The 26,951-nt window shown below is 38.9% G+C and overlaps 1 protein-coding gene across 6 annotated transcripts in view; it reads left to right on the top strand.

Annotated features, from left to right (window-relative positions):
• The window catches only part of TDRD1 (tudor domain containing 1), a gene marked incomplete at its 3' end in the record, with an annotated part of 34,785 nt that overhangs the window by 6,429 nt on the left and 1,405 nt on the right, over positions 1–26,951 (top strand). For 2 of the 6 annotated variants that reach the window (XM_081235365.1, XM_081235368.1), the window contains exons 3-21: positions 693–837; positions 3,274–3,379; positions 3,858–3,921; positions 5,089–5,193; positions 5,418–5,600; positions 6,113–6,256; positions 6,808–6,979; positions 8,455–8,541; positions 9,316–9,483; positions 9,603–9,710; positions 10,538–10,708; positions 14,034–14,276; positions 14,636–14,773; positions 17,515–17,625; positions 18,363–18,533; positions 21,108–21,383; positions 21,882–22,001; positions 23,523–23,639; positions 25,893–26,060. In XM_081235365.1, the coding sequence (XP_081091491.1) occupies positions 693–837; positions 3,274–3,379; positions 3,858–3,921; positions 5,089–5,193; positions 5,418–5,600; positions 6,113–6,256; positions 6,808–6,979; positions 8,455–8,541; positions 9,316–9,483; positions 9,603–9,710; positions 10,538–10,708; positions 14,034–14,276; positions 14,636–14,773; positions 17,515–17,625; positions 18,363–18,533; positions 21,108–21,383; positions 21,882–22,001; positions 23,523–23,639; positions 25,893–26,060 (2,797 nt within the window). The remainder of the gene's footprint in view (positions 1–692; positions 838–3,273; positions 3,380–3,857; positions 3,922–5,088; positions 5,194–5,417; positions 5,601–6,112; positions 6,257–6,807; positions 6,980–8,454; positions 8,542–9,315; positions 9,484–9,602; positions 9,711–10,537; positions 10,709–14,033; positions 14,277–14,635; positions 14,774–17,514; positions 17,626–18,362; positions 18,534–21,107; positions 21,384–21,881; positions 22,002–23,522; positions 23,640–25,892; positions 26,061–26,951) is intronic. The other 4 variants (XM_081235366.1, XM_081235370.1, XM_081235367.1 and 1 more) reach the window with 4 other exon arrangements.

The raw sequence follows: 26,951 nt of genomic DNA, 5'->3' as shown, positions 1-26,951 counted from the left end.
TTTCCTCTTAACACCACCCCAATGGTGCTGGTAGTTGGGGGGCATGGGGGGCACTCTTTACTGCCAGGCAGAAGTCCATGCTCCCCATGCAGTGTCCACAGGGAGACCCCACAAGGATGAAGTGCTGGCTCCCTACTCTGTTGGCCTTCTCTGATACCACCCAAGTGGGAGAGAGGGGCACCTCAGTGTAGCCTGGTGAAGGTGGAGGTCTAGGCTCCCCAATCTACCTTGGCTGGTGGGATGGGGCCACAGTTTTCTCTGCGGCAACTGTCTGGAGTAGAGTGGTTACTGGTAACGTTTTTCTGTCCTGCTGGGCCATCCCTCTCCTGGTCTTCTGGCTGGAGAGAGCAAGCGAGCAGGCTTTTTGTTGGGGCTTTTATTGTCTGTGCCTTCGGGCGTTTCTGACTTCTCCAGCACCGCATCTGGGATATATGAGGCAGAATAAAAACTCTGGGGACTCCCTGCCATGTCCTTCTCCAGGTGCCAAGTTCCTAGCCTGTCTGCTGCCTTCCTTCAGTGTCACTGTATGTTTATTTCATATATAAGTCCAAGGTTTTTAGTGGTACTGAATGGTAGGAGTAAGGGAAAGCACATCTATCTTGTCTTCTCAGCAGAGGAAATCCCCAATCTAATATTTAACAAACAAAACATTAGTACCAAGTTTTAACATTGCTATTCTCTTTTCTTAATAGAAGACTTGCAATAATGCGTCTCCTGCAAAATCAAAAAAAGTACACAAGTTGGTTGAGAGCCCCTTGTCCATAAGTAATCCAGCACTCTTCAGCTCATTAGGACCTCCTCTTCGGTCGACAACTTGCCATTGCTGCGGTCTGTTTGGTAAGCATATTGCTCTCAGATGCCTGTTGGATTCTTCCTTTACACATTTGAAAAATATTTTTATTATGTAAAACATTAAGTATAAACAGAAGAGTATATATAAATCAATACCCATTTCCCAGCTTCAACAGCTGCCAACATCCTACCATTCTTGTTCGTCCATGCTTCTTTACTTGATTATTTTTTATACTTTGTTTGAGATAAGACGTACTTGCACTGAAAGGCACAAACTCATAGCCCAGTCAAGATGAAGAATACTGGGCTTCCCTGGTGGCACAGTGGTTGGGGGCCCACCTGCCGATGCAGGGGACACGGGTTCGTGCCCTGGTCCGGGAAGATCCCACATGCCACAGAGTGGCTGGGCCCGTGAGCCATGGCCGCTGGACCTGCGCGTCCGGAGCCTGTGCTGCGCAGCGGGAGAGGCCGCGGCAGTGAGAGGCTGGCCCGCGTGCCACAAAAAAAAAAAAAAAAAAGATGAAGAATACTTCCATCTTCTCAGAAAGTTCCCTCATGTCCCTTCCCAGTCACTATACCCCCCAGAGGCAACCACTGTTGTTGTTTCACCATAAATTAATTTTACCAGTTACAGAATTTCTTGTAAATGGAATCATACAATATAGACTCTGTGTGAAGCTTTCCCTGTTCAGAAAATATTTCTGAGTTTAATCCATGTTTTTGCATGCATTAATTTTTTTGTTTGTTGCTGAGTAGCATTTCATTGCATGATATCACAATGTGTACATCTGTTCTGTTGAACATTTCGCTTGTGTCCACCTTTTGGCTATTATGAGTAGAGCTCTCTGCACATTTTTGCATAAGTCTTTGTGTGGACATATGTTCTTGTTTCTTTTGGGTACAAACCTTGGGGTAGGATTGCTGAGTCAAAAGGTAAGTATGTGCTTAACTTTATAAGAAAAAGCCAAACCGTTTTCCAAAGTAGTTGTCCCATTTTGTATTCCCACTGGGAGTGAGTTCTGGTTGCTCCACATCTTTGTCAACATTCGGTGTTTTCAGTCCTTTTAATTTTAGCCCTTCTCATGGCTGTGTAGTGGTGTCTCCCTATGGTTTTCTACTCTCTCTTTTTGTTTTTTTGGTTTTTTTTTTTGCGGTACGCAGGCCTCTCAGTGCTGTGGCCTCTCCCGTTGCGGAGCACAGGCTCCGGATGCGCAGGCTGAGTGGCCATGGCTCACGGGCCCAGCCACTCCGCGGCATGTGGGACCCTCCCGGACCGGGGCACGAACCCGTGTCCCATGCATCGGCAGGCAGACTCTCAACCACTGTGCCACCAGGGAAGCCCTCCCTGTGGTTTTAATTTGCATGTCCCTCATGATCAGTGATCTTGAGCAGTTTTCCTGTGCTCACTGGCTATTTGGATATTTCGCTTCTTTTTTCCAATTTCTTTTAGAGTGGAGGTATTTGAGGCCAGCCTGATTTCGTTGTTTCTTTATGTGTTTTTTGTTTTGTTTTTCAGATAGCTTGTTTTCCTCTGCCTGGAAACTGATAGGATTTTTTTTTAACTTCATTTCAAAAACTTCCTGGGTTTTTCTAGGTGTGATTCTCCTTGTTGGTTTTTGTCTTGTTATTTTTAAATGGCCTGAGGTGAACCTCATCAGACTCTGCTTGCACACGTCTGTTTTCACCACCGCAGATTTTCTGTTCCCTTTGATTGTTCCTTTTATATCATGTGTTCTGGGTTCTGCTTTAGGAAAGTCAGTTGTGTTTCCAGTCTGTCTGATAACAACCAGGGTTCTTGGCCTTCCCCAATCAATAGAAATTGATCAGAGACCAGACAAGAAATTCAGGCAAGGCTTTACTGGGGCAGCAGGGGGGAGTGAGAACAAACAGCAGGTTCTCTTGCTTGCTCATTCCCTGAGGGGGTGGTGAGCTTGTTGCTTATATGGGGTGAGGGTAGGAGTGTGTCCAGGGGTGAGGCCGGCGGGGTGCCTTTAGGCTGTTTGCCCACCTAAGATGGTATGGTGTGCAGGGGGCATGCGCAGTACCCTGCTTTTCCTCCCAACCTCCTGGTTTTGTTCCTGGCTCTTCAAAAGTGGCAGTTGGATTTTTCTGGCCTCTTGGTATCTTTTGTCCAGAATTTGCCCCAACTGCACATGCATGCAGTTATCTTGAGTCCCATACAATTTCTTTGTATTTTGTGGCTCGAGGAGAGGTGTGTCCAGGTGCAAGCACTGCGGCAAATGGGCCCAGGTCCCAGCCTGTCTCATGTCCTCCTTCTCTTTTTCATCTTGGCACTCCCCTTTCTCTGCAGTTCAAGGGAGCTTTATAAATTCAGTTTTAACACCTAATCATAAGCAGCATAATCCTCTTCACATACTCTCCTTGATATGATTAATAGAATGACATCTTTGAAACGTTCTTGTTCCTGCCAACAAATATTTGCAATAAAACACTGGTGGTGTCATGGGCTGTGTTCTGTAGCGTCTCTGAGGTGCTCACGGTGCAAGCAGATATACTACTGCTCTGTCGCGTGCCAGAGAAGGGACTGGGCAGCCCACAGCATCGTGTGCAAACCTGTTCAGCAGAAGTAAGTGTGATTTTTTTTTACATTCATTAGAGAATATTTTAAAATACGGTGTTTTTTTTTTGGTAGTATAAGCATCAAATCAGGTAAGCAGGCCATAAGTATGTAAAAGTTCCTGCTTTTTACTTTTTTATTTAAGTATAACATAAAGTATACAAATCTGAAGTGAACAGCTCTACAGTTTTTGATCCCCAAAACTCTGTTTTAAGTAATGTAGGTATTATCTCCATTTTGCAGATAGGGAAACTGAGGCTTGGAGATTGTGGCTATCTCCCTTTCATTAGGTGGCTTTTGGAAGAAGCACACCTGTGCACAGGGCAGACCCTTGCATAGCCAGCATGGGGTTGTTTTACTACTGTGATTCTTTCTGGAAGAAGCTGTTTTGCTCTTTCTGGATTTCGTTGAGAATTTAACATTATTGTGGCCCTTACTCTTAATTGGTTCTGTGCTGTAAGTATTATAATTGGTTGCTTTATTTCAGTTTCCACAAACTTGAAGATAATAAATCACCTTTTGAAACAAAGAACATGGAAGTGAAAAAAGAGGTATGATACACTTACTTTCTCTTTGCCTTTAGAGCAAATTTTTAATGACTCCCTTTATTTTGGAATAAGAGGACTTAAGCTAAATAAAATATTTATGACTTATTTCTCCATTTCACCAGTGTTTGTTTATTCCTTTTGAATAAATCTGTACACCCTAGTGATGGATTTGGTGAGCGTTGGGGGTCTATGAGAACTGTTTATGCCCAGCTTTTTTCTAAAGAAGACTTGAGATGGCCGTGTCTCGCTGTAGGTGGACTACTGAGAAAGTCCTCTCTTTGTAGTCCCTGCGTGCATATGCTCTCTAGCTTTGTGTACTGGATTCTACTGGGTCCTGTTATCTAAGGAGCACTTTTTCCTGTTATACCTTTCTTCGGTTTAGATAACTGTATGGGATAAATCATTTGCAATCTGGAAAATATCAGTGATGTCCAACTCATATTTTATAGGTAAATTTTAGCTTTCTCTAGCTGGTCCTAGCTTCTACTTTGAAAACAAAAAACCCATTCCTATAAAAATGTTAACAAGTGAAAACTTAAAACACTACCTCCCCTCCCCCTTTTTTAAAAAATAAACTCAACATTGCCATCACCATCATGGCCTCATTCTCAGGTGATCCCAGTGCTATGCACACTGCCTATGGACGGTACATTTTAGTGACTCTCGAAGACGTATGTTATTTCTCTACACCCTCATTCAAACCTGGGAGTCAGGCTGTTTTGACCTCGGTTCTAGCAAATAGTGGCCATGGTATCATTTATTTTATTTTATTTTATTTTAAATTATTTATTATTTATTTATTTATTTTTGACTGCATTGGCTTTTCGTTGCTACACGTGGGCTTTCTCTAGTTGCGGCGATTGTGGGCTACTCTTAGTTGTGGTGCACGGGCTTCTCATTGCAGTGGCTTCTCTTGTTGCAGAGCATGGGCTCTAGATGCACGGGCTCAGTAGTTGTGGCTCACAGGCTCTAGAGCGTGGTCTCAGTAGTTGTGGCCCATGAGCTTAGTTGCTCTGCAGCAGGTGGGATCTTCCCGGATCAGGGATCAAACCTGTGTCCCCTGCATTGGCAGGCGGATTCTTAACCACTGCACGACCAGGGAAGTCCGGCCATGGTATCATTTAAACATGTGCTTGTAAGTAACTCACTTAATGTGTTTTTTCAAACCAGAGTGACTGTCCTCTTGGAGTTACTAAAGAAATAGCCATTTGTGCTGATACAATAATGTTTTCTGATTTGAGAAGCCTACAACTCAGGAAAACCATGGAAGTAAAGGTATTTGTTGTTTAATTTCCATAGACAGAGATCCAAAGAACTATAGATTTTTATCGCCTTGTTTCCTGTGTTTGAGTTTATAAGATAGCTCCAAAATACAACTGAAATTGATAAAGATTACAAAAACTTGTCTACAGTACTTTTTGTATCTTGTTATAAAGCTTTGCAAAATTAAGATTTGCTCTGTTCTCAGTGAATTATTGCATCTTTTTTGTCTTTGAAAGGGTATAGTTACTGAATTCAAACACCCAGGTGACTTTTACGTGCAGTTACATTCTTCAGAAGTTTTAGAATACATGAACCAACTCTCTGCGAGCTTAAAGGAAACATATGCAAATAAGGCACATGAAGAAGATTATATTCCTGTAAAGGGGGAAGTTTGTGTTGCCAAGTACACTGGCGATCAGGTAACCCCTAATGAAATATTTAACAAGACATTTTAATTTACTTTGGTCCTATCAGCTTGACACCAGAGCTTTTAATGATGCATTAGATGGCTTGAGGTGAGACTCTGGTCACGCTGCTGTTTCTCTTCCTCAGTCAGGAGTCCATGTCTATTTGCTTACTTCCTCCCTGCCTGAGGCCTCTCCAGCTCTGCATGTAGGCTCCTCAGTTGCTGGGTACAGAGTGATTGCTAGTCCTAGAGCTTGTGTTTATTAGTGTAGCTGAGGCATTAGTGTGTCACAGAGTCCACTGGGCTAGAGTAACCTGGGAATTGTTGTGTATATTAAAGCATCTAAAATGGACAAATTTGGGGATTTCTGAGCCAGATTCTTAGGAAATTAAGGTAACTTGTTAATAGAGTATCTCAGAACAGAACAGTAACTTTTCCTTTGCATGTTCTGTAGATTGAGAGTTTTTAAACCTAAGATTGTGAAATGCTGTTTTGAAGCAGAATACCGTTATATTTCACTTTCAGACCTGGAACAGAGTAATAATACAAGACGTTGATGTGCTGCAGAAGAAGACACAAGTCTTATATATTGATTATGGAAATGAAGAAATAATTCCAGTAAATGAAATTCACCAACTAAACAGAAAAATGGACTTGTTTCCTCCTTGTGTAAGTCTCTTTTACTTTCTGAATTCCTAATAGCATCCCAGAGGAGCTGTTTTTAATGTTTTGATGGACACAATATTTGCGTGTTTGTTGCCATGGTTATTATGAGAAAGGACCTATTGGTGTATCTTTTACTATGTAGGGAAACAATCATGGACTTTCTTGGCTCCATTTCATTAGGCATTACTTAGAAGTACTGCCTCAGGTAAGAAACTTAGCATTTTTAGGGACATCTTATCAATCTGCTCTTTAAAAACAATCATTTTTATATTTATTACATTATTTGGAAGCGACTTGAATTTATGTGTAATTGAGGGATAATGACCATCCTTTGATTAATTTCTCAAGCTTCAAGTCCCAAAAGGAAAAGCATTGTTGATAGAATATCAAGAGAGACAAGTAATTATTCATAAAATTGTTTATCGGATTAGTACTTGAAGATTTTTGATGAATATTCAGCATGAAATATATTGTCTTAAAAATATTTGCATAATTAATTAGAAAAAAGTCACTTTCAAATACTAATTTTTAGTAACTTGTGTAAAATCTTTCAGGCCATAAAATGCTTTGTAGCCAATGTTATCCCAGCAGAGGGGCATTGGAGCAATGACTGTATCAAAACTATTAAATCACTGTTAATGGAGCAGTACTGCTCTGTAAAGATTGTGGACATCTTAAAAGAAGAAGTGGTTTCCTTTGCTGTGGATGTTACGCTGACAAGTTCAGGTAAGATCTGAATCTTTCTTTTTAAATGGAGCACTTAATATGTTATTGAGTGCCCACCTGTTACTCAGAAAAGAAATAGAAACATGAAGTGAGACCAAGTAAGCCCCACTCTGGAGTCATTCAGATTGTGACGGGAACTATGGCCTTGGCTCTGCTCTTGCAGCTGGCAGTTTATCAAAGACAAGGCACAGGTTTATAGAATTGGGTACATTAAAAGGCTAGATCTAGACTTAGTATGGGAAAACTCTAGTTATCTTTTTAATACAGCCATTATAATATCCCTGATTTCTACTCATTTACTGGGAAAATTCAGGAATTTTTCTGTGATTTACCATCAGTGCTTTTTCTTTGAACAACCTTCACAGAACTGCATTTGGTTAGCATTAAGCCCATAAGCACATAATATTTAAGTTGTGGAAATAGAAGCAGTTTGGAATCCTGTTCTTTCTTTATGGCTTTGTACTTATTTAAAAAGTGACTTCTGACAGTGTGCTTATAATTGCCTCTTGGTTTCCAAGGTATTATTACTCCTCTGTTGCTTGAGACCCATCATTGGTTGATTACTTAGTAGAAAATTCAGTTAATCCTGTTGTGAAATTAAGTATAAAATCTCTGTGTTTTGTTTCTTTGCTATGTATGTTCCATGTTATGACTTGAGCTTTTGGATACTGTTTGAGGGAACTTGAAGTTTATGTGGCTGCTGGTTGACACTTGTTTCAGCCATACTTTATATCTGAGATGAAGTAGTCTTATGTCTTAAATTTATTTTTTCTTACAAATGGTGGTCATTCTAAGCATGCCAGTGAGGTGGTAACTAATCTTCCATGTTATTCATAATTTTTAAGTGAAATATTTTTATTAAATTTTTTGTTAAGTGATGATGGGGATTTTGACTCAAGTTTTTTCTAGTAAATTTATTTATTTTTATTTATTTTTGGCTGCATTGGGTCTTTGTTGCTGCAGGCGGGCTTCCTGTAGTTGCAGCGAGTGGGGGCTACTCTTCGTTGCAGTGCATGGGCTTCTCATTGCGGTGGCTTCTCATTGCAGAGCGCAGGCTCTAGGTGCACGGGCTTCAGTAGTTGTGGTGCACGGGCTTCAGTAGTTGTGGCACACGGGCTCAGTAGTTGTGGCTCGAGGGCTCTAGAGTGCAGGCTCAGTAGTTGTGGTGCATGGGCTTAGTTGCTCCGCGGCATGTGGGATCTTCCTGGACCAGGGCACGAACCCGTGTCCCCTGCATTGGCAGGCAGATTCTAAACCACTGCACCACCGGGGAAGCCCCTTGACTCAATTTTTAAAGCCGAAGATTAATAAACTATATTTTGTACATAGAAACTGAACTAGTAAAAAATATGCCAGTGTGCCAATAGCTATAATCTTTAAATCATGTGATTGATTCATTTCTTTTGTATTTTTTCTTTTCCTCTAATACTTAGTATAATATCTCAATGGAAATATGTTCTCTTAATCACTTTTAGGAAAACTCTTAGACCATGTGCTCATAGAAATGGGATATGGCTTGAAACCCAAGGGACAAAATTCTAGGAAGCAAAGTGCAGGTTCAAGTGAGTATACAGATTAATATTGAATGGTGTAGTGATTTTAGTTATTGAAGAAGTATTGTCTCTTGTCTGTATTCCTAGAGTACTGCCTATATGAAATCCCTGAAACATCAATCTTGGGTGAGACAGCTCTGCTGAACAGTTCTCAGGAGTTTTTTTTTGCCATCTGGAGGAGAAAACTCAATACTTACTGGTCTAAAAGTTATCACGGTTGAAATTGTAAATGAAGGTGGAGTCCTAGGGAGAGTGTAAAGTGAGAGAAGTGAACCTGAGCTTACAGTACCAAGGGAGAAGCTGTGATGGGAGAGGTGGAAAGAGAACAGGGAAAATGTTGCCAGAATAACAGAAGAGTAAATGTTCTGGGAAGGAGTCATCAGCAATAATAAATGCTGCAAAGGGGTCCAGTGGAAGGAACAAAATCCCCCCAGCAGTATCTGCTTCACTAAGGCACTGTGGAGGTGCCTTCAGGGAGCATATTCTGTGGGCAGTATACGCCCCCATAGAGAAGAGATTATAAAACAGTTGGTGGCAGAATCGCGGAGTGCAGTGGGGGCCCTGCGAAGGGCACCTGACCCAGATTTGGAGGAAAGCCTTTCACAGTGACATCATACTGAGCAAGAAATACTCAAGTTGCTGGGAGATTTGGGAGTATGTTCTGGGAAAAAAGACCAGCATGTATTAAGGCCTAGAAGTGTGAAAGAGCACAGTTAGGCCTGGAAAACTGGAAAATTGGATTAATGAAACCAAAAAGGCTTATATTTCTGCTTTTTTGATAAGGTGATCTTGAAGATGTCGGGAAAATCACAGCTGAAAACAAAATTGTTGTAGACAGCAGTGACCTAATCCCCAAAGTGTTGACTTTGAATGTAGGTGATGAGTTTTGCGGTGTGGTCGTCCACATTCAGACTCCAGAAGACTTCTTTTGTCAAGAACTACAAAGTGAGTGTAAGTAAATCTTGATTTGTGCTATCAATATAACATACATCAAGAGACTTAGCGTGCAGATATGCAGATAATGTGTAAACTTGTATTTCTTTAGTTTAAGATGTGATCTGTATCCACAGATAAGCTCGCTGAACTTCAGGCGTCACTTAGCGCGTACTGCAGTCAGGTGTCTCCATGCTCTGATTTTTATCCAACCATTGGTGATATCTGCTGTGCTCAGTTCTCTGGTAAGGAAAAGAGAGTATTACTGAATTTTTTACTTACAATTAAGTACCAAGAAATGAAACAATCTTCGTTTTGCATTGGATGGCTGCATTTGAAGTTTGAGTAGTGCACCAATTATGTTTTTAAGTATACCCAATTAAACTGAATCAAAGTGTGTAAGGGAGGAGGAGGACCTGTAAATGCTTGAGGGGGGGTGATGGAGGTTTTTATTTTATCAGCCCTTTAGTTCTGGAGACTGATACAGACATTTGTTTATATCAGTGTGGGAATGTGGAACCTCCCAGGGTCATGTCTTGGCTAGTTCTCTTTGGAACAGCGAGAGTGTCTGGAGGCACATAGCTGTTGTGGCCCGGCCTCTGTAGCTGCACAGATGATGACCCTGTGATTACCAGGTTCAGCTCTCTGCTCACAGGAGGGGAGAGACAGGTGGGCCTCCGGTAAATCTATGGCTTGGTTAGTGGAGTCTGGTTGACTCATACTGCCAGGTATTCTAAAATTGATCAAGACCTAATGGATTCACTCACATGACCAGGACATGTTCCCTTGTCCTAATGAGTTAACTGTCCACTAGAGGGATTAAGCATGTAAACAAATAATGACAAGCATACAACATGAGTTACCTAGAAAGGGATGAATAAAGGTGACATTTCAGGAGTTGAAAGCTTCTGATAAGGAAAAGTAGGAATGGTGAATAAGCATGCATAGTTCAGTAAAGCTTGATGTTACATGAAAGTAGAATCTACAGATGACCATCTAAATTGAGGAGGAAAAATTTTTGTTTATATCTACATTGGAAAATCATTTCAAATTGAGTCTCTTCTATTTTTAGAGGATGACCAGTGGTACCGTGCCTCTGTTTTGGCTTATGCTTCTACGGAATCTGTACTGGTCGGATATGTAGACTATGGAAACTTTGAAATCCTTAGTTTGACAAGACTTTGCCCCATAACTCCGAAGTTGTTGGAATTGCCAATGCAAGCTATTAAGTGTGTGCTGGCAGGTATGTAATTTTTATAGTTCCTGTATTCTTAAAATATTGAAACCTAAAGTTAAGAGCATTAGAATTGAAATTAAAATAGTGAGTAGATCAGGGAATGTATTTAGCTATAACTTACCTCAGTACAGAAACAATCCTTAATGGAACATTTAGGAAATACAGATGACTATTTTGCTATCTGTAGTAAAATGAAGTTGAATGTACCTGTGTTTATGAAATTGAGTCTTCTTTTTTGTTATTTATAGATCCTGCATTATCAATACATATCACAGAAGCCTGTCAGTTGCATGAATTAGGGGGAAACTGCTTTTAAAAGCAGGAACATTAACGATCATATGCTTAGAAATCACTGTATATGTAACATGTCCCGCTAGTAGCAGGAGCTTCTTTCCAGCGTAAAAGATTATCTTCTACAACTTTTCTTTCACATGCACCATAATTTAACTAGTATCCAGTTATCAGAAGGATATTTCCAAGTTTCTGCTACTAGCAGTGTTCTTTTAACTACATTTTTTCAACTATCCAAGATCATTTCCTTAGGAAGAGGTACAAACTACTGTGTATAAAATAAGTAAGCTATAGGGATGTATAGTACAGCACAGGGAATATAACCAATATTTTATAATAACTTTAAGTGGAGCATAATCTATAATCTATAAAAATACTGAATCACTGCGTTGTACACCTGAAACTAATACAGTATCATAAATCAAATATACTTCAATTAAAAATTAATGATCTTTTTTAGAAAACTAATTTTTTAAAAAAGATCATTTCCTTGGGATAGGTTGCAAAACGTACTTACATTTGCAAAAATACCACCTTAGGTGGAATGGAGATGTCAGTGGGTATGCTTTTCATGTTTGTGATACATATTATGATTGTTCCCTAGAAAAGGTAGAACTAGTTTACACACCTCCCAGAAACGTAGTAGGGAGTCAATTCCTTGACACATTGGTGTACCAAATATTGGGTGGGCCAAAAGGTTCGTTCGTTTTTTTCCGTAAGATGGCTCTAGTAGCACTTAGTTGTCTTTAACTTCACTCGAAGCAATTTTGTTAGATTGTATGTGACAGCTGTCATACCAGCATGCATTTTAAAAAAAGACTTATCAAAATTGGTGAATTTTTGTGTAGCCGTTTTAATATTGAAGGTGGAAGAAAAGCAACATTTTTGGCATACTATGCTTTATTCTTTCAAGAAAGGTAAAAATGCAACTGAAATGCACAAAAAGATTTATGGAGAAGGTGCTGTGACTGATTAAATGTGTCAAAAGTGGTTAGTGAAGTTTCGTGCTGGAGATTTCTCTCTGGACGATGCTCCACGGTTGGGTAGACCAGTTGAAGTTGATAGTGGTCAAATCAAAAAACAATAATTGAGAACAATCAACGTTATACCATGTGGGAGAGAGCTGACATACTCAAAATACCCAAATTGAGAGCTGAAAATCATTTGCACCAGCTTGGTTATGTGAATCGCTTTGGTGTTTGGGTTCCACATAAGTTAAGCGAAAAAAACCTTCTTGACCATATTTCCACGTGCAATTCTTTACTGAAATGTAATGAAAACGTTCTGTTTTTAAAACAAATTGTGACGGGCGATGAAAAGTGGATACTGTACAATAATGTGGAACAGAAGAGATCATGGGGCAAGCGAAATGAACCACCACTAACCACACCAAAGGCCGGTCTTCATCCAAAGGAGGTGATGTTGTGTATGTGGTGGGATTGGAAGGGAGTCCTCTATCAGGAGCTCCTTCTGGAAAACCAAATGATTAATTCCAACAAGTACTGCTCCCAGTTAGACCAACTGAAAGCAGCACACGATGAAAAGCATCCAGAATTACTCAACGGAAAACGCATAATCTTCCATCAGGATAACTCAAGACCACATGTTTCTTTGATGACCAGTTAAAAACTGTTACAGCTTGCCTGGGAAGTTCTGATTCATCTGCTGTATTCACCAGATATTGCACCTTCAGATTTCCATTTATTTTGGTCTTTACAAAATTCTCTTAATGGAAAAAATGTCAATTCCCTGGAAGACTGTAAAAGGTACCTGGAACAGTTCTTTGCTCAAAAAGATAAAAAGTTTTGGGAAGATGGAATTATGAAGTTGCCTGAAAAATGACAGAAGGTGTGGAACAAAAGGGTGAATATGTTGTTCAATAAAGGTCTTAAGTGAATATGAAAAATGTCTTTTATTAAAAAAACTGAAGGTACTTTTGTCCTGCCCAATAGATATTTCTGTATTATTTCATCTTGGCCAATTTTGATAAGCTAAAAACTAAATCATTTTAATTTGCTTCATTACCAGTGAGACTGGATGTTTTTTCATAAGTTACTTGGCTCTTAATTTTATGAAATGACTTGGTATAACATTGGGGTTGTTGATTTGTAAGTGCCCTTTCAGTAAATGCTACAGATGTTTCAGACGTCAGTATTCGTGACCGGTGTTTCTTCCTGGATTGTTTTATACTTTTGTTTGTGATTTTCTTTTTTTTTATTTATTTATTTTTTTTGCAGTACGCGGGCCTCTCACTGGTGTGGCCTCTCCCGTTGCGGAGCACAGGCTCCGGACGCGCAGGCTCAGCAGCCATGGCTCACGGGCCCAGCCGCTCCAAGGCATGTGGGATCTTCCCAGACCGGGGCACGAACCGGTGTCCCCTGCATCGGCAGGCAGACTCTCAACCACTGCGCCACCAGGGGAGCCCCTGTTTGTGATTTTCTTAGCAACCTTATTGACATACAATTTATATACCATAAAAATCACTGTTTTAGGGAATTCTCTGGCAGTCCAGTGGTTAAGACTCCTCTCTTTCACTGCCAAGGACGTGGGTTTGATCCCTGGTCGGGGAACTAAGATCCTGCAAGCCGTGCAGCACAGCCAAAAAAAAAAATCAGTGTTTTAGGTATACAATTCAGTGATTTTTAGTAATTTACCAAGTTGTACAGCCATCACCATAATCCAGTTTTGGAATATTTCCATCACCCCACTGAGATCTCTTGTGCCCATTTATATATAGTAGTTAATCCTAGCTTCATAGGCAACCATTAATCTACTTTCGGTCTTCTAGATTTGCTTCTTTGGACATTTCGTATCAATAGATTTATGATGGTTTGTTTACATAGAAATATAGAATCGTTTTACAGACTTTTTCTTTATAATTTTGCCTTCATTTTCGTGTTTAGAAAATCCTTCTCAGATGGGACTTTCTGGTTCCAGTGTTTGTCATAGAGTCCTTTTAAGTTTGTGGAAATTAGGAGCTAAATTTGTAAAGGCTTGCAATAAGAAATATTTTAACATTCTTTTAAAAATTCTTTGTTAGGAGTAAAGCCATCATTAGGAATTTGGACTTCAGAAGCTATTTGTCTGATGAGGAAAATTGTACAGAACAAAGTGATCACAGTGAAAGTGGTGGACAAGTTGGAAACCAGTTCCCTGGTGGAACTTATGGATAGGTCTGTGATGCCCCACATCAGTGTCACCAAAGTGCTCATCGATGCAGGCTTTGCCGTGGGGGACAAGGGGGTAATGACAGATAAGCCTGGTGACATGAAAGAAGCCAGTGGTAAGTAAATTGTCCACCAGATAATGTCCATGCTGGAATTCAGGTGGCTTTGTGAATGTATGGGTTCTCATACTTTAAACAAGAATTGATGTTGAGTACCTTTTGTCCTTTTAAATCAAGCATTCATCTAAAGAGTGTGTTTGGGTCACCGGCAGCTGAAGATCGTTCAGAAATGGGAATTTGAAATTTGGAATTCAGTGAGGTAGTAATGGTTAATTCTTACACTGATTAACTTTCCTGCAAAGTCACTAAGAAAGTCATTGGACATTCAGTTCTTCAAAAGCAGACTCTTTAGCAGCCCTGCCTCCAACTCCCTGCTCTGGCCATTTGTTTTGCAAATCGTCCATTTATTTTCACAGTTCCCTTGGGTGTAGAAGCAGAAATCAGTCTGTTGGAGTGGACGTGGGTTGAACTTGCTGTTGATCAGACAGTAGATGTTGTGGTCTGTATGATGTACAGCCCTGGAGAATTTTACTGCCATGTGCTTACAGAGGATGGTAAGTTGACTCTTACTTATTTCTCTTTACGGTACACTGGCATAGATAATAGGTCAAGATAAGTTTGTTAATGGGTGGTGAAACTGTTCTCTTTCCAGTAAAGGCCAAGTGGGTATTTGTACTTCCAAGAAAGATTTGGGTTTACTTGGTTGCCTTTTATTCCACTGTAAGACATTATTTTCTGTTTTCAATAGTCTCTGTTTAAACCAGCTTAGATTTCACAGAATGTCTCCTAAATTCATTTTTGAAAAATTTTAATTGTTGATCTCATTGACGTACGACATACATACAGATAAGTGCACAAATACGAGTGCAGCATAACAAATTATCACAAAGTCAAAACCTTGTATAACCAACATCTGGTTACCAGTAACCCGGAAGTTTCCTTCATGTCTGCTGACAATCACTGCCACTTCTTTCAGAAGTAAATATGATCGTGCCTTCTAATAATAGCATAGATTAGTTTTTCCCATTTATGAACTTTATATAAATGGAATCATACAATAGGTACTCTTCTGTGCCTTGTTGCTTTTTTTTTTCCACGTTGGTGAGTTTGGACCATCATTTTCACGTGTGGCTGTAGCTCGTTTTTTGTTGCTGCATAGTGATCCGTTGTATGAATGTACTGCAATTTACTGTTCCTTTCTACTCTTGGACATTTGGCTTATTTCTAGTTCTGAGCTATAAAATGTTGGTAAGAATATCCTCATACAAATTTAACGCACATGCACATGCATTTCCATTGAACATGTACCTAGGAATGAAATTACTGGCCAAATCTTAAAGGGTATGTGTGTTTTCAGCTCTGATCAATGAATGCTAAAAAGTTTCCAAAGTGATCATGGCAGTTGTTGGTTTGAGAATTCTAGTTGCTCCACATCCTCACAAACACTTTGTATTTTCCGTCTTTTTCCCTTGAGCCATTCTGGTGAGCATCATTGATTTTAACCTCTCTAGGTTTTGGGTTTTCTCTCTGTCAGATAAGGATGTTACCTTAGATAACGAAGTTCCTGCCTGTCTCCCAATTTGTGAGATTTGTCATCCCTTCATACAGAATCATCTGGTAGATAGGCTACTATTTTAAAATATTTGCCACTTTCTTATTTTCATAAGTGATTGTACAAGCATATGGTACAAATTTTAAAGTTACAAAAGAGAATATAGTGAAAAGTAAGTTTCCCAGTTCCTCTTCTCAGATTTCTAAATATCCTTCCAGTTCCTTTTCTCAATGTTCTTAATATCTTTCCAAACGTACTCTATACATATGCTTGTATGAATATATATATTCCTTTTTATGTAGGCATAAATGGTAAAATAAATAATATTTGCACTTTGCCTTTTTCTCGCACTCTGTCTTGGATATCAGTTCACATAGTGTTTCCTCCATTCTTTTTAAAATATACTTTTAATTTTGGAATAATTTTAGATTTACAGAAAAGTTGCCAAGATAGTACAGAGAGTTCCTGTATACCCCTAGTTTTCTCTGTAGTACCACAATTATGTAAGATGTTAACATTTGTTACAACTTAAGAGACCCACATTGGTAAATATCTATGAACTACTCCAGACTTTATCTGGGTTTCGCTAGATGTCTTTTCCATTTCTGGTAATGTCCTTTTTCTGTTCCAGGGTACCACATCACTGTACGTCCTCATTCCTTTTCATGGTTACATGGTATTCCCCTGGGTGGGTTTACCCCAGTTTAGTTAACCTAGGTACGGATAGCTAAAGGATTCCTGTGTACAAGCATTTATTACTGAAAACAATTTTTGTAATCTGTGATTTTATTCTGAGACTATATCCTTGAGACAGATTCCTAAAATGGTACAATAGTTATTAAGTCAAAGGATATGTGTGCTTGTGCTCTTGAGAGACTGCCCTCAAGAGGTCATCCAGGCTGATTTCCACCGTCAGTGTATGAAAGTGCCCTCTCCCACACCATTTCCTGCAGTGTGTCCTTAAACTTTCTTATTTTGACTAATCTGAAAGGTGACAATTCTAACTCGATACAACTTAATTTCCGTTTCTGTGAATGGGTCTTTGCCACATATTTAAAAGATATTTTTCTTTTACTTCTATAGTGTTCAGATCCCTTTACTTGGCATTTTAAAGCTCTCCACGGTCTGTATCTTTCCAAGCACATCTCTGGTGTTTTTCTTCAGTGATTCACCTTTCCATTCCTCTTCTCTGCCAGACTTCTCCCAGCAAGTGTTTTTTGGCTGCTTAATTTGGTGACTTTGCCTCAGAGCCGTTTCTTTTTCTGGAATACCCTCTCCTTTTCTAGCAAACAAGTCATACTTCAGATTTCTCTATGAAGCCTTTAGTGCACAGAGCTCACCTCTCTGAAAGTCCTTAGCAGACACTATCTGTGCCAACCATTTAGTAATTACATATACTCCTTCAGGACAGCTTATATGTAACTTCCTTTCTGTGCAGGCTTGTGCACTGTTTCCTGGTCCACAGGCAAAGCTCATGCTCTAGTAGCATACTGACAACAATGCCATCATCATGGCTCTGTGCCCAGTAAATTGTTGGTATGGGGTTTACTGAGAGTATTAACTAAATAATGACTTATTTGCCCAATTTCTTAATAAGGAGAAGGGAAAGGTATTTGGTGTACTTTATAGTTGCTTGGGGATGTGCCTGGGTTTTTATGATCAAAGCACTTTCCAACTTTAAGTGAAAATCTGTTACTCTGCATGTTTTTTAAATATTAAACGCTATGTGTATTGTGTTTTCAGCTCTAAAGAAACTCAGTGACTTGAACAAATTGGTAGCAGAATATTGCCAGCAGAAGTTGCCTAATAATTTTAAGGCAGAGGTAGGGCAACCTTGTTGTGCTTTTTTTGTAGGTAAGTTGCAGTTGGCACAATATTGACTATATTAGAATCTTTTATTTCTTGACATTCAAACCTCATTTTTAGTGTATTTTCTTCCTGATGTTTAAGCAGATATTTTTCATAATCAAAATTAAATGAATGCTTAAGATACCATTTTTTTTTCTTCTCTCTTTGTAACAAGGAGCCTCCAAATGATACATTCTTACCTAACTTTGTCAAGTGCTTTTCTTTCCAGAATTTCTGGTAATATTAAAAGCTAGAGAATGGGAAACCTGTTCACTGCAGATTCATTGTTTCTTCTGGTCACCCTGTGCATGTTTATTTTGAAAATATGTTTGATGAAACACCTTAATTTCATTGCATGTTTTTCGGTTTATTTTTTCTATTATTTACCAAGTAACAAGTGAAACAATCTCATTAGCGGTGAGAATATTATAAGTCTTCCAGTTTGACAAATATCAAGTTTATTAAGTCTATTTCACTTAATATTCTGCTTATTGGTTAGGTTATGAATGAAATCTTTATAGTAGATGTAAAAGTGTGATGCTATAAAAACTTCGGTGATATTCTAAGAATGAATTTTGAGAATTATCCTCCTAGGGATTTCTGATTAAAAACTAAAGGTGTTATCTGGGAAGAGAAATATATTATTAGGTACTTTAGACAAAGAATGGTCTTTTTCAAGATAAAAATTTCAAACCTTAATAGAAGGGAAATATTCCATGTTACAAATTTTGTGTTAAATCTAGGTGATGGTAATTGGTATCGTGCTTTAGTCAAGGAAATCTTACCAAATGGAAACGTTAAAGTACAGTTTGTGGATTATGGAAACATGGAAGAAGTTACTGCAGATGAACTCCAAATGATCCCATCCAAATTGTTAAAACTTCCATTTCAGGGGATACAGTGCTGGCTAGTAGGTATGGTGCAGAGTAAGAAATTTTCTCAACTGTCTTCTAATACTTAAGAGTACATAAATTTCTCAGTATTAATATATTTATAATTTTAATATTTTGTGTAAGTTATTTTCTGTTTCATATTATAAAATTTAGAAACATATTTAAAGATACTGGCCAAAATGTTCAGTGTTGATGTCAAAGTAAGGAAGCAGCTACTTTTCTATACTTATGATAGGAGTGAAAACCGATACTTTCTTTTGAAGACATTTTGCAGGATTCCTTAAGAGCCTCAGATATTCTAACCTTTTGTCTTAGCAAGTTTACTTCTAATAATTCATCCTAAAGAAATGATCATGTGATTTCACAAAGTTCACCTACATGGAAATTCATTACACTGCTGTTAGTAATAGCAAAACAACCTAAATAGCCAATAGTAGAGGCTTGGTTAAATGAGGATCCATATAATGGGTAGTGGTAGTACCTATTTCATAGGTTTGTTGTGCAGATGATTAAATGAATGTTTAGATCAGGGTCTGGCACTCAAAGCTCTATTAAGTGTTAGTTCTTATTACACAGTCATTAAAATGTTAAACATGTGTTGATGTGAAGACTGATTCATGATTTAAGTGAAGGAAGCAAGTTATGAAAGAGATGGCAGGATGGCATTGTGATTAAGAGGACGGATTAGAAGCAGCTCTGCTGCCTACTAGCTGTGAGACCTTAGGTAAACTGTTTAAACTCTGTGCTTCCTTTTCCTCATCTGGACAATAATGGTACCTTCCTCAAAAAGGCATGAAGGACAAGAGATACAGGCATACAGCACTGAATAGTGCCTAACAGTGTAACTATTTTTATTATTATAAAAATTTCTTTATAAAAGAATTATGAGTATATATGTGCATGTGTGTATTTCCATATGCACATAAAAGATTATGAAAGGCTGGATACCAAAATGTTAATAGTGGTCATGTCTAGAAGCACTAGATGCTTTTTATTTTTCCTTTTGCCTGTTTTCTTTCTACTTATTTTACACTAAGTATGCTTTGGATTATTGTTTTTAATAACCATGTTTTCTGTCAGTGTTTCTTAAAATATGATCCCTCCACCCCACAGCCAGTAGTATCAACATGAGAACTTGTTAAAAATGCAGATTCTTAGTCCCCACCCAAGACCTACTACTAAATTGGAAACTCTCGGGTGGGGCCCCCAAATCTGTTTTCACAAGCCCTCTACGTAATACAGATGCACACTCACATTTGAGAACCACTGTTATGAAAGTAAGGGTATAAGCCAAAGTTATCCCAGAAAGATAATTTTTGGTTAAATAATTTAAAATGATTTTTTGAAATTATCATTGGAAAACTGTCCACAAAGGTGCAAGTGTATGTTTAACATCTTTTACCAGAATAGTTGATAACTCATCATTGTGTATGTAACCATAGTGGCTTCTAAAAGAAATAATAATTCTATTTTTGCCTATTGGGAAAAATGCCAGGTGAAGATAAGTTAGTGAGGAAGGTAAAGACGGATCCTGAGCCTCCTAAAACAGTAGTATATTTGTAGGTGCATTATCTGCAACTCAGCACTGAGGATGATGTAGATACATAATTGATTATTGAGCAAAGATACTCAAAATCACTTGACCTGAATGGTAAACGTGGGAAGAGTCCAGTCCTGGATATTACTGAGGCAAAAAATGCAGCTTTGGGGCACAGAATTCTTTTTTTTTTTTATACTCCACATCTTTATTTATTTTTATTATTTTTTATACTCCACCTCTTTATTGGAGTATAATTGCTTTACAATGGTGTGTTAGTTTCTGCCTTATAACAAAGTGAATCAATTATACATATACATCTGTTCCCATATCTCTTCCCTCTTGCGTCTCCCTCCTTCCCACCCTCCCTTATCCCACCCCTCTAGGTGGTCACAAAGCACCGAGCTGATCTCCCTGTGCTATGCGGCTGCTTCCCACTAGCTATCTGTTTTACGTTTGGTAGTGTATATATATGTCCATGCCACTCTCTCGCTTTGTCACAGCTTACCCTTCCCCCTCCCCATATCCTTAAGTCCATTCTCCAGTAGGTCTGTGTCTTTATTCCCGTCTTACCCTTAGGTTCTTCATGACCTTTTTTGTTTCTTAGAGTCCATATATATGTGCTACCATACGGTATTTGTTTTTCTCTTTCTGACTTACTTCACTCTGTATGACAGACTCTGGGTCCATCCACCTCACTACAAATAACTCAATTTCGTTTCTTCTTATGGCTGAGTAATACTCTGTTGTATATATGTGCCACATCTTCTTTATCCATTCATCTGTTGATGGACACTTAGGTTGCTTCCATGTCCTGGCTATTGTAAATAGAGCTGCAATGAACATTTTGGTACATGACTCTTTTTGAATTATGGTTGAAAATTTCCTTAATATGGGAAAGGAAATAGTTAATCAAGTCCAGGAAGCACAGAGAGTCCCATACAGGATAAATCCAAGGAGAAACACACCAAGGCACATGTTAATCAAACTATCAAAAATTAAATACAAAGAAAACATATTGAGGGCAGAATTCTTCTTAATGCTGTTTTATTTGTTAGATATACAGCCTAGAAACAAACACTGGACCAGAGAAGCCATAGCAAGATTTCAGACGTGTGTCACAGGGATAAAACTCCAAGCCCGAGTGGTTGAAATCACTGAAAATGGAGTGGGAATTGAACTCACCGATTTTACCACTTCTTATCCCAGGATAATTACTGATGTTCTGATTGATGAACATCTGGTTTTAAAAGCTAGTTCACCATGTAAAGACTTAGTGAAAAACAGTCCTGTTAATAAACATGGTCTTCAAATTGATGCCCCATGGCTTCAAGGTAACATTTTTAAACTGCTACTTAAATTTATGTTATCCTTTGCTTTTATAGGCTATGAAAATTTTTCTATTCCAAGTGACATGATTTTCCTGTAGAAATATGCTTTGTGGAAATAGGTTAGTAATAGGTAAAGTTAGTTTGATATTTATTGAAACATGTTTTTTTAATTAAACACTGTACTCATTTTTAATGTAATTACTTGTCAGGCAGATGTGTATCATATAGCTATGTATCCTTTAAAGTTTGAGTAAATTTTTAAGAATTAAATATACTACAGAAATGGAAATATACTACTGAAATATACTATAGGAGCATAATAGTTTCACGATTCTTATTATAGATTGAACTTTTTTGTGAGGCACACCAAAATCCCTCAAATTAAACAGATTGTTTTATGAAAATACAGATTTTCATTTTGGGAATTTGGGAATGTTGGTATTCAGTAGAATACTAAATTTTATCTTTTTCATGAGAGACCTGTATTTCGTATGTTTTCAGCCAGCTCTCCAGCTGAGCAGTGGAGGACAATAGAATTGCCAGTTAATAAAACTGTACAGGCAAGCATATTAGAAATCGTAAACCCAAACTTGTTTTATGCTCTACCAAATGAAATGCCAGGTAAGAAACCAAACAAAGTTTGAGACACATCTATGCTGGTCTTTTAAACTGTAGAATGAACTTACCTGAATTCCTTAGGAAGTGATGGGGAGAAGAAGGTGATGATTTCTGTTTCACTCAGTGTTTTAATTGATCATAATAACACTTAAGGAAAATTTAATTATAAAAACATGAATGTGAACATGCCGTGCATTCAGCACCTACTCCACCTGGTCTTGATCATCTACAGCTTTTTATAACAAAGCAACGTCCTTAATTACTGTATAATTTCTTGTTTAAAAATAGGTACTGTCTGCATTGAATTGTACTTACTAAGCTAACCTTCTACAAGCATTACGAGAATTTGAACCAAAACAGTTTTAGATACGTTGGAAGAGTACTTCCTAATCAGTCTATAATCACAGTGTTACTGTATCTTAGAAGCTTAGAGAAATGTTTTACACTGGCCCTAATCATGAAGAAAAGTAGCATATAAATGTTGACTTTCTTTTTCCTTTTTTATTTCGTGAAAGATTACAATTAAGGCATCTCTTCAGTGTATTTTAGTTTTGTTTTTTTTTAATTCATTTATTTTATTTACTTATTTTTGGCTGCATTGGGTCTTCATGGCTGCACGTGGGCTTTCTCTAGTTGAGGTGAGCGGGGGCTACTCTTCGTTCCGGTGCGCGGGCTTCTCACTGCGGTGGCTTCTCTTGTTGCGGAGCACAGGCTCTAGGCCTGCGGGCTTCAGTAGTTGTGGCTCGCGGGCTCTAGAGCTCAGGCCCAGTAGTTGTGGTGCACGGGCTTTGTTGTTCCATGGCATGTGGGATCTTCCTGGACCAGGTCTCGAACCCATGTCCCCTGCATTGGCAGGCAGATTCTTAACCCCTGCGCCACCAAGGAAGCCCCAGTGTATTTAAGTTTATTCTTGCAGTATCAGAGGCTGAGTTAGTGCAAGTTTGCTATTCAAAATAATTTGCAGGTATTTGAAAGCTGAAAAAAATGAAAATAATTTTTTTCAAATGGTCAAACCAAGAATTGTGGTGATAACAATAATTGCTCTTAAATTTATCCTCCAGTATTAGGAATAATCAACTTTAAACTGTGTAGTGGAAAGCAGGGTCTTAGGATTATTGCATCCTGACCATAACATATGGTATGATGGATTGGAAGTACTTTGCTTCATTTAATTAACTATAACACACTTACTGAAAAGTATACTGAACAGTAGTAAAACTGCAACTTAATAAAACAAGTTTTTGTAGAATGAACACACTAGAATAGCCACCCTAATCAAGAAATTAGCCCCCCGGTGGCTTCCTTCTTGCCCGCTCCCAGTCTTGCACCCCTTCCCCACAAGGTAACCAGTAGTGGTTTTATCTTTTTTTGGCTTTATCTATTTTTAAAATATAAATGTATATTTTAATATATATGGGGTCTTTTTTGAGTGATTAGATTTGACTTTCCTTTTTATATAAATACTTTATTATAAATAGTAGCATTGAAAATTTCTTCACAAAACATCTTCTATATATATTTTAGAAGATCAGGAAAAACTGTGTGTATTGACAGCCAAATTGTCAGAAGATTGCAGTGCTCAGAAAAGTCGATCGGCCTATAGACCAAAAATTGGAGATGTGTGCTGTGCCAGATACACAGGTAAGATTCTTTTCTATTCCCCAAACAGTGTTCACTTTAAAATTTAGATTTACAGTTTAAAAATGTATTTCGTTTCCCTCTTCTTTTGTATGACAACTAGGTCTACAATTTCCCTCTCTTTCTTCCCAGTAGAAATGTGTCATAATTTTTGTTTAGGTAAGTATTCTGTATTATGTTATTAGGTTTGCATAAACAGTATTCACAGCCTACCCATGTAGTTACTATAATTACATTTTTCTTTTGCAGCCTTTTTTGTTACTAGTGTTCTATATACTTTCACTAATGATCTCCAGTTCTCTGCATTGGTATAAATTCTCTCCATGAATACTGCCTGTACTTTATCAACTTTTATCATATTGTAGGCAGCTCCAGCCTTCTGACACACTCCTATCCAGACTGCTTGTCCTCCAGACCTGAGCTGTCATCCTGAAATTTTCCTTTCACCATCATGCTGGAGATTGTTTCAGCACAAACCCCCTATGTTTCTTGGATTTCTCTCCCACCCCACCTTGTTGGCTAGATTTCTCCCTCCCTCGTCTCAACTTGTTTTCTGGATCCTTTACTTTTGATTTAATATTTTGGTATATCTATCTCATCCTCTAGAAGCTGAGAAAAGGTACATGTAAGAAATTTTGTTACCTTTCATGTTTGAAAAAGTCTTTATTCTACCCTAATAGTTACTTGATAGCTTACCTGTAGATAAAATTCTAGGTTGGAAATCATCTTTCTCTTAAAATTTTGAAGGCATTGTGGATGTTGCTGGTGGAGAGGTAGATGTCATTCAGGTTCTCCAAACTTTGTACGTAATTTTTTCCTCCTTTCTGGAACTTTTGGTAATCTCTTCATCCCAAGTTTTGAATTTTATGATGTGACTCAGCACTGGTTTTCTTTTCACCATTGTACTGAGCACCCAGTGGGTGGGCCCTTTAGAAATTCATGAGTTGCAGTTTTGAAAATTTTTCCTGAATTTTTTTATTCCTTTCTTTTATTTTCTGCTCCTTTACGAACTCCAAGTATTCTCATGTTGGACTTAAAGTCTGCTGCTGAATTTCCTTTGCTGTTGTTTTTTTTTCCCAGGAGATTTCCTCAGTTTTCTCTTCCAGCCTTCCGTATTTCATTTTTAATATCACATTTTTGGTTTCAGTAGCTTTTTTTGTTTCTCAAGTGTGTGGTTTTTAATAACTGTCTTGTACTTGCTTCAAGGATGGAAGGTCGTTTCTCCGAGGATGTTAATATCATTCTTTTAATTTTCATGGTCTTCTCCGTCTTTGGGTCTCTGTTTCCTTGAGTTCCTGTTTGTTTTGGTCTTCTCTTTCATGTCAGAGACTTTTTCTACTATCTGGTCATCCTTCGCTGTTCGTTTATGTAAGGTGAAGCACTAAGAAGCTAACTGGAAGTTCCTTTGTGCGCAGGCAGAGCTCGTCTGCTTAGTGGACTTTCCTGTAGGGTGACCTGGCTCTGCCGTTTCACTGGGAACTCCTGATGCCTGTGTCTTGAAGTGCTTTTGCTTGGAGATGGTCGTCTCCTGCCTGGAGTGCAGAGCTTGCCTGACAGGGTTCTTGTAAACTCCCTCCTCTGGTCCGCCTCACGTCCCCCAGTCCGTAGTCTTTCTGGTTCGTCCTCTTTGGAGAGGAAACTCGGCTTCTGCCCATGGTTAGGAGCAGTTACCTGAAAAGGGGGAATTTTCTAAGCGTTATTAAAACACGTCAACATCAAACTGATCATTCTCTTTAGCAACTTTTAAAATAGATATTACATGTCAATGTGTTTATAAACTAAAGTTTATTCACATAAACTTTGGGGAAGCAACTCGGCTTCCGTTATCCAATCCCCATGTCATCTCCATCTTTGCTCCAACTTTCGAATGAGTGGCATCAGTTTTTGAGCCTTGATTGCTTGGGGATTTGAGATGCAAACTGAGATGCTTCTTGGCTTCTTTACACCCAGCTTCAGTTGAGCTCTGCTAAATCATTTCCACTCACATATTTGCTTTCCACCTCCCACTATTACACTGTCTTCCCTCTTGTTCTCTATCCTCGTGGTTTTAGGCCTTTTTCTATTTAGTCCTGTCTTTGGAGTAGAATCTGCAAGGAGTAGATGTGATGCTTGTATTTAATCTAGACCCCTTGGCGTGAAGTCAGAAATCTTGGTGTGACTTTCTCAGTGATGTAAATGTAACTGTGAGTAACCACCTTAAAGGAGGAGGGCATCATTGAATGTAACGTCTCACCCGAGATCCCTCTGTATTTTCAGGTGATGATTTCTGGTACCGTGCCGTTGTTCTGGAGACTTCAGACGCTGATGTGAAAGTGCTCTATGCAGACTATGGAAACATTGAAGCTCTGCCCCTTTGCAGAGTGCAGCCAATCTCTGCCAGCCACCTGGAGCTTCCTTTCCAAATTATTAAATGTTCCCTTGAAGGTAGACAATTAAGTCACTTTCCAATTTGGGTGTCTGTGGGATTTTTTTTCTTTCTTTTATAGCACTAAGTCTGAAACAAATGGGTGTTTTAGGACTTCCCTGGTGGCGCGGTGGTTAAGAATCCGCCTGCCAGTGCCGGGGACACAGGTTCGAGCCCTGGTCCGGGAAGATCCCACATGCTGCGGAGCACCTAAGCACGTGCGCCACAACTACGGAGCCTGAGCTCTAGAGCCCGCGAGCCACAACTACTGGACCCACGTGCCACAACTACTGAAGCCTGCACACCTAGAGCCCCTGCTCCACAGCAAGAGAAGCCACCGCAATGAGAAGCCCGCACACCACAACGAAGAGTAGCCCCCGCTCACCGCAACTAGAGAAAGCCCGTGCGCAGCGATGAAGACCCAACGCAGCCAAAAATAAAATTAAAATTTTTTAAAAAACATATCTTAAGCAACAGCCCAGATTTCTAAATATCAAGCAGAGTTTACCAAAAAAATCTCATACCATTTATTATTCTTTCATTCTCATAGAAATTATGTTCATTTGTTCCATCTTTGTTTTACAGATTAGTTTCGGAGAGTCAAGGCTCAGAGATTCTGGTTTGCCTCAGGTTGCAAAGCTAGTTAAGTGGCAGGGCCAGGGTGAACTGGGGTCAGTCATCTGACCTCTTGTGCGGGGGTCTTTCTGCTTTGTCACAGAGGCTAGAGACATTTAAATGGCACCATTTTGGGCTACCTTCCTATTCATACCGTATCTGTGTATTTATTCAGCCCTTCAGTTGGAGTTTGAATAAAAGGAACTAAAATGCTAAAGTAGAGTTTTATTCTTACTCCTGATTTCTTTACCCAGAGGTCCCAGTAGATAACAACGCACTGATTTCCTCACAGTCTG

The sequence above is a fragment of the Mesoplodon bidens genome (genome assembly GCF_964165515.1).
Source record: "Mesoplodon bidens genome assembly, chromosome: 1".
Taxonomy (NCBI): Eukaryota; Metazoa; Chordata; class Mammalia; order Artiodactyla; family Ziphiidae; genus Mesoplodon; species Mesoplodon bidens.
Note: the sequence above shows the minus strand (reverse complement) of the source record. Positions and strands in the feature narration are given on the sequence as shown.